Source organism: Pygoscelis adeliae, unplaced genomic scaffold (assembly GCF_000699105.1).
Source record: "Pygoscelis adeliae isolate BGI_AS28 unplaced genomic scaffold, ASM69910v1 Scaffold386, whole genome shotgun sequence".
Lineage (NCBI taxonomy): Eukaryota > Metazoa > Chordata > Aves > Sphenisciformes > Spheniscidae > Pygoscelis > Pygoscelis adeliae.
The window spans coordinates 1,743,518-1,751,184 of record NW_008824940.1 but is presented as its reverse complement, the minus strand read 5'-3'; the positions used below and the strand labels follow the sequence as shown (position 1 = coordinate 1,751,184).

General features: G+C 48.0%; 1 protein-coding gene across 1 annotated transcript in view; it reads right to left on the bottom strand.

Moving 5' to 3' along the window:
* Positions 1–7,667, bottom strand: part of NHS (Nance-Horan syndrome (congenital cataracts and dental anomalies)) — a 186,677-nt gene that overhangs the window by 21,982 nt on the left and 157,028 nt on the right. Inside the window, 1 exon segment of the mRNA XM_009325497.1 lies at positions 1,407–1,559. Coding sequence (XP_009323772.1) covers positions 1,407–1,559 — 153 coding nt within the window.

Genomic DNA, 7,667 nt, shown 5'->3' with positions numbered 1-7,667 from the left:
GCGGCCGTTAAACGCGGAGGACGGGAAGTTGTCAAAACAGAGATTTGTAACTTTAAAATGATGAGGCATTTTCTGACAGCTGCCTTCCCGTGCTGCTGTCAGGATTTCTCCTGCCCACAAGATGGCAGGCAGAGATCAGCCTGGTCCTGGGACAATTGCAAAGCAGAGCTGCTAAGAGCAGAAAGGCCAGCTTCTGCTCTACTCCAACACTACTGTGATTGCAATTTGGCTGTATCGCTCTTTGCAGTGCTATGAAGACATATTGCACCCTCAGTGTGTTCTTGAGCTAAAATCTGTAGAGGGGTTCAAATGAGGTAATTAATTGGAACATTTTATCCAGCTAACAGGCGCTCTGTAGATCTGAGTAATCGATTATTATTATTATAACCTGGTAACAATAATAAATGAGCAAGGCAACGATAGCTGTTGGTGCAAAACAATTCCAACACAGGAGGCTGCTGCTGAACATTTTAAGGGTGATTTGCATGGATTTTCTCCTTCCTCATGTCATAGAAGAAAGACAGGCTTGTATCCTACTTCTACGTGCTTCCTGGTGAAAATTTTCCCTTGGTTATGTTCCCAGTGAAAACCGACCTTTCCCCACCTTTTGCCTTCCCTGTAGCGTGCTGTTGTAGGACACCATCCAGACGTTTGCACCTAGGAAATTCCCTTTATAGCAGGGATCCAGGAGCCTGGTTGCGACCTTGGTTGCTCCCGCTTCCTCCCTGTGTCGCATGATTCGGTTTTGAGGCTACAGGTCTCCAGTTTGTTAGGCGACGTCAGGCGGTGTTCCCTGGCCTGGGGAGGGGACACCTGCCCGTCCCTTCCAAACTGTCTGGGGTATCACCTGGCTTTCAGCTGCCACCCTTGAAGGATGCAGGTCTCCTCCAGTATCGTGTTTGGAAACCCCACGCAGACAGCTCAGTTTCTGTGGAGGCTCTGTAATACCACTGGGCTTCAGTTCAGTTTCAGCCCTTGGGAAGTTAAATCTTATCTGTCCTGGAGCTGAGGCATTGTTTAACATCTGTTTAGTGGAGGGAGTCAGGATGGCCTTGTTGAAACACTCAGTGCCTCCATCCTTTTGGGGCCAGTGCATGGATTTGCTCACACAATTGAGACATATCCACTTTAATAGAAAAACATATAAACAAAGAATGTAAAAAGGAAAAGTAAAAAGTCCTTTTCAGTTCTACTCTAGTAATCATAAACAAGCCGAAGAGGGCACAAGCCTTTTCTACTGTTAGAATTTTTTCAGCTTTATTTCTTAGCCTGAACACCTAAGTCCTGGTGGAAACCAGTGCCCACAGCCTTGTGCCTGTGCCTGAGCACCCTGCTGCTGCCTGGAGAGGACCGTGGAGAGGCGTCACGTGTGTGGAACTGGAGCTGGAGCATGCGCAAGCACCTACCTCTGCGCAAGGCTCGCAGGTGCTGCTTGGCGTGGTGGTGCAGCTCCTCCACGCAAGGCGGTCTGGTGGAGGGGAGGAAGATGTTTCTTTGCTGATGCCAAGGTGCTCGGTAGTAGACGCTCAGTTTGCTCTCTGCATCCAGGTTGGAGACAGCTGTAGGATAAAACCAGAGTGCAAGGTAAGACTCCTAGCCTCTCTTACATCAACCGAGCTGAAAAGCAAAGGCTCTTGCTTGGAACAGCAGTGCCAAGAATGAGCACTGGGGATGTTAAAGCACCTCTCCTCCCACCAAATAACAGTGACCATTATCTTCTCTGTGTTTCCATACCACGTTATACCCCTTAGCATTTAGACAATGCCCTTTTGCCAGATAGCAAATGGCTTTATGGAAACAAGTAGGTGCAATACTATATTGGAGTTAAATATATGGACTAAAGGGTTAATCATTTTATAGATAGCAAAATGAAAATGTAAAGAAGCTACGCAACCTTCCCACCATGACATTTTGAGCAAGGGCAGAGGGAGGAATGGGTCTTCCATTTACCCATTCTCCTGCCAATATGCTCTTTCACTACATCACATTACACACGACTAATTTCTGACACAGGTTGCTAGCTCATTGCCTTCCAGCCCGTAATGACTGAGATTAACTGCCCGCCCTGCTGAGTGACTTTAACTGTCACCTATCAAAAGAGGTTCCCTTAATACACAGAGACTTCTGAGGGACAGGAATGCTTCAGTTCCTCTACAGAGAAATCTCAGAAGTCTGCCTCTGAAAGTTACAGGCACCAAGTCCACTAAAGGTTTGAGAGAATTTCTCAGGAGCGCCGGGACTCAGGGGAGATGTGCCCAACCTCAGCGTATGCAGTAGCTAGCTTTCCAAGGGCCAAAACAGGAGAGGAGGGCCATGGGGGATGCCAGCGCTCTGCCCCGGCCGGCTGCACACGGCAGGCTTGTCCCACCTGTGCTCAGCAGCCCACATAAAGCAGCAGGACGTGGCACGTCCTCAGCTATAGCACCGAGCTTGCTCCTTCTTCTACAGGCTTCGATACAAACAGTCTCTCCAGTCGTCTCCTCTTGTAATGCCAAGGACCCGTTGCAGCTGTTTGGCTTACAGGACAACGCAGCACGATGCAGGCAGGCTCCCTCACGCACGGGAGGAAGGGTTGTGGAGGTACCTCCTGGGGTTCCCTTCCCAGCGAGGAGTCAAACAGCCAGCATGCCTCAGGTTGGTCCCCCCACTGGCCAGGTGCTCCTCTCCTTCGCCCTCATCTCTCTCGACCAGCAAGTGCCCAGAGGAGCTGCCATGAGTGGAGCAGAGGCGGCTTCAATCTCAACACAGTCCCACACAACGCTGATGGCCAGAGCCCTCTTCCACGGAGAACACTACCAGGGATTTGTAACTCTCTGTTAGCAACCCAGCCTGTGTGCCAGCCCCCTTCTCCAGCCTCCGCCTTGCCCACTGAGATGATGGGTATTTTGCAGCTGGGCCCTCCCCTTACGTTGCTTTTACCACTCCAGGCAAGCACAGCCCCCAGCCCTTGCGCAGTAGGACCCTCGCTGCTTCCACAAGAGAAGGAGAAGGGATGTGCCGCTGTTGTGGGATACCACCAAGGGGGAGGCCAAGCCAGAGAAAGGGGTTGGCAGCAGGACATCCACAGCAGTATGTTGTCTCCAGCCAAGGAACTAGCACGTTCCGGGGCTCTCATCTACTTTCCGTGCTTTTGCACTCTCCGACCTGCAGGAGCAGTTGCCCTTTTCTGAGGGGGAGTCAGTGCAACATGTGCTCTCTGGTGGAGATGCTTTCTTTAATGCAAAACAACATTCACGAGGGCTGAAGGCACACCAGTGCTTTCCATAGAGAAAGGAACTGGGAAAGTACAGTAGGAGAAGAAGAAGGAGGGAGCAGACACAAGAGGAGAAACCCAGGAACCATGCTGCCACGTGCAGGATGCTGACAGACTTTATGGGTCTCCTTGATAAGAAAAAAAACAGTTCACAAAACTTTGCAGGTGTCATGATGGAAGTGGTGGTATAATATGGTGATAGACCTGCTGAAGTTCAGGTTCTCAGAGCTTCAGCACCACCGAAGGGACCCCGAACTCTGTGTCCAGTAGGGAGCCTTGCTTTGCTTCTCAGTGGATTTTTGCAGGTGGGGTTTCACTCAGTTTACAGTATGTTTGCAGTGCTGCTTCATGCAACTGGCCATGGTGTCAGCACAAGGGATGGCACCAGGGTGAGAAAAGAATGATTGATAATGGGGGGGGTTGTAGGATGAATGATGGCAACCTCTAGGTGTTCGTCATGAGGATTTACTAATTAAATTATCGACATTGTAACAACATAATGTTGCCAAATTGCAAGCAGAGCTTTTGATGGCTTGTCTGTCTGTCACCACTGCAGTAGGTGAATATCTCACTATCATGAGCTGATTTTTATATTTCCTTTACCCCTTGAGGGTAAGGAAGCACTATGTCTATTTTACACACAAGGTACGGAGACACAAAGTAACTTGCCCCGATCCTGTTCTGAGCCACACTGCCTCCTTGGGAAGCTCAGCCCAGCACAAAAATTTGTAAGTGATAGTAATGACACCCCACCCATTCTTTATATCACTGAGGATATGTGATATTCATCATCACAAATTGTACCCTGGAGGCTAATGAAACGGCAGGCACAAGCAGTTCCTCCCTACTCCCAGAAAAAAACTGTCTAGACTGCAGCTCTAGCAGTTGTCTGTGACGAAGCTCAATAAGTGAGTGGAAAGTTTTACCTACTTATGAAATGTTCAGACATTTCATTAGACTAGAATAGATTTCACTGCAAAATTTAACTTGTAGAAAGCTCTTCTGGCTTTGGCAGCAGTGTTTTACAAATAAGAAGAGTAGGAGTTGGGTTAATATACTTTGTGTGAGACTTAAAAATGAAACCAAGCTAATAAAATTCTCCTACACACTTGCTGTTGTAGGCACACATTGTTGTTCACAGGTAAAATAGCATGACCTCTTAGCCATCCAACAAGTCTTCCTTAGCCGTCAAACCTGGCAGAGCTGTGCATAGTGCTGCACCAGAAAAAATAAAGCACAAATACCTTGCTTATCTTCAAATGATAGTCACTAAGAAGCTTACAGTACCCTGTGCCATGGCCCCAGCCAGAATGCATCCGTATCTTCTCACCTTTCCCTGCAGGAACTCTGATTCACCACGTCAGGGAATATGACCCACTGACACCAAGAAAGCAGAAATATTGCACAATACACACTGAACTGAACAGTCCTTTAAAATACTCAAAAGCTGGAGTGGATTTTCTAGGTCGTCCAGAATACAAACTAAAAAAGCTGGCAAAAAAGCCGCGAGGGGATGAATGTTCTCAGCCTGCAGTGGGGGAGAAGCTCAGAGGGAGGGAGAAGTGCTGGGTAGGGTAGAGGACAATGCTGGCCCAAGGACAAATAAGTATAAACCCGCCACAAATGCAATTAGGCTGGATGTTTGAAGAACAGAATCCCAACCTCAGAGCAATGAAGCTCTGGAAAAGCCTCCCGGAAAGGGGAAAGAGAAGGAAAAAGCTAACCGGTAAGTGAGAGAGCGTGCACCCTTTCTGAAGGGGATTACCAGATGTGAGTGCCTGCTTCCACTTCATTCCTGGCGCGTTGTCCTTTGCACATGTCTTTCCGTATCCTTTGCACATTGCCTGTGCTCCTGCAACAACATCTCGCCTGGCCCCTGTTCTTTGGGCATGGGCCCCTGGGAGCTGGGCACCATGGCTGGGAGCTGAAGCCAGAGGGTGCAACCGCAGGAGCAGACCATGAGCTTTCAGGACCACCGAATGTCTGATTTCCTGCCCAGGGTTGAATCTTTTACCTCCACTAAAAGAAAAAAGCCAACCCTGTGGTGGGGTAATTCAGCAGTCAAAGACCACTGGGCTGAGATGTAGAAGACCTGTGCAGTCAAAGCTTCACCATATACTTCTGCTAAGAGCCTGGGTTAAATAATAACACTCCCTATCCCTCGGTTCTGTAAAATGGGGATAAGGTATCTCTTCCAGCCAGCACTTCCTTTCACTCGGTGTTTTACACTGCAGGCTGTTTCTACAATGCCGAGCCTCAGCGTGGCTGTAGCCCCTCAGCATCATCATAACACGCATAATAAATAAAGCAATACAGAAACTGTAAAGCCACAGTCTTTAAATTATTAACAGCTGGACACCACAGTGAATGAGAAAAAAAGCCTGTACAGATATAGGAAATGCTGCATTTTAGGCATCAGATCTAGATTGTTAATATATTTTTAGTGTGCGCTTTGATCAATTTAGAATATACAAGTGAATCATATAAACTATCATGTTCATTTCATTCCTGAGTTAAAGTAATTGTTTTTTTGTCTTGTGGGATGACAAAACGACAAGAGACCATTTAAATGGATTCTCCATTACATTCTGTGGATCCATTAACGTTGGCTGGTTTCCTGACAACCAATGTCAAACAGACATACACTAATGGCTGTTCTCATGAGAAGATTTTTGAAGGTTTCCAAATAGCTGTTTTATCGAAGTTGATCATATTTATCATTTATAGACCCTTCTCATCTTCACATCCTCTTGTTCACCCTCCCTCCCTCCTTTAGCAAAGCAGAAAAAGGATCCTGCCGTAGCAGAGCTGAATGTGGATGCTTGAAGGTTGTGTGGCTTTAGTGCACTCAGGCGTGGTTGTTCTAATAATAACACCACAAAGGCCAAGGAAGAAAGATTTCTGCTCTATTTATTTGATAGATTCAGGGGTTTCCCCCCCCCAACTCCGTCTGCTTCTCTAGATGCTTGCCTGCCCCCGCCCCACCTCCTTCTTTTTCTCAACTTCCCATTATTTCTTTCAACTGTATTACAGTTGTCATTAGGTGTCGGGGGGAGGGAGGGGAAAGATAATTTCCTATGCTTCCTGGTTCAAAGAGAAAACACGATTTGGTGTAAGGTGTGAAAAAGTGTGGAGCCTGGAGGGGATTTGAGTGGCGAGCAAGGAAGGTGCCTCTGTGCTAAGGGACAGAGCCCAGAGCTATCATGCCGTGAACTCCTGCACAAGCAAAGCTGAACCGGCAGCTGCCGAATCCTGATTAAAGTATCTGGATTCCAAAAGACAAAAACCACAATTAAAAAGGATCAGACTAGCAAGTAAGCCTATTCCAGAGCCCAGTTGCTCTTATGAGAGGCTCTAATGACCCAGGCACTTTGTGGGAGGCAGAGGAGCTAGGGGCTGCGCACCCACCACGCACCCACCGCTTCTCCCTGCCGTGCCACAGGGGTGCAGGATGCTCTCGAAGGCTGCTGCGGCCAGCAGCACCATGCCAGGCTCTGTTCGGGAAGCCCTTCTCCTCCAGCGTTAAGATGGTTGACCTGTCATTCTAGCAAACGCCATTTTTTTCTAGCAATTTCAGGTAAAAATGGTGACTTTTTTCTTGTGAAATTCAATGTAATAAGAAAGCTGCATGTTCACTCAGCTTTGCTTAAACAGGCCTACGCCAGCAGCAGCAGTAGCAGGGTTCAACCTGCTCAAACTCTTCCACACCTATTGCCCAGGTCAGCAGTGTGTTACTGCCTGCTAAGTTTGTGTGCAAAACATCGCAAGAAAATTACTTCTGAGAAAGACCAGATTATCTCAAAGACTAGGCAGTCTGGCAACACACCCAACTTCATCATGCATTTTAGTGCATAAATGTTTCATTGAGGCAAGTGCTGAGTCTGATGTGAATTTTATTTATAGCCCTGAATGTCTCGAATGTATGCTTCCCCCAAGTACTCGTGTCTCTGCTGTAACACCCAGGGGGTTTAAGCCTACAAGGCTGGTAAAAATCTACAGTTGCTTCTCCACTGTACATGTCCCACATTTTGTGCAATGCATCAGCAAGCTCAGTACTTTCAAAGCAGCTCCCTCTGCGGCTGCTGCTTCACAGTGATGGCATGTTGGGCGCCGGGGCTCACCCAGTGGGGACACAGGAGCCAGGAGCTCCTCGGAGGTGGGACAATCGCTCTGTTTTCTACAATCGTGCTTGCTCCCAGCCATGCACACACCCAGATGTTTCCCCCAGTCTTGACCTATTTGCCAATGGCAAACCCCACCAACTGGAACCGCAAATAGCTATTTGGATCAGCCACCTTCCCGTCCCATCTTTACTAAAGGTTGAAAAATGCCCATGCAAGGGGAGTGTGTTGGCAGGGCTCCTGTTCCTTGCAAATAAGGCTACTGGCTCTTCAGGATTTCAGGCACCCTGCTC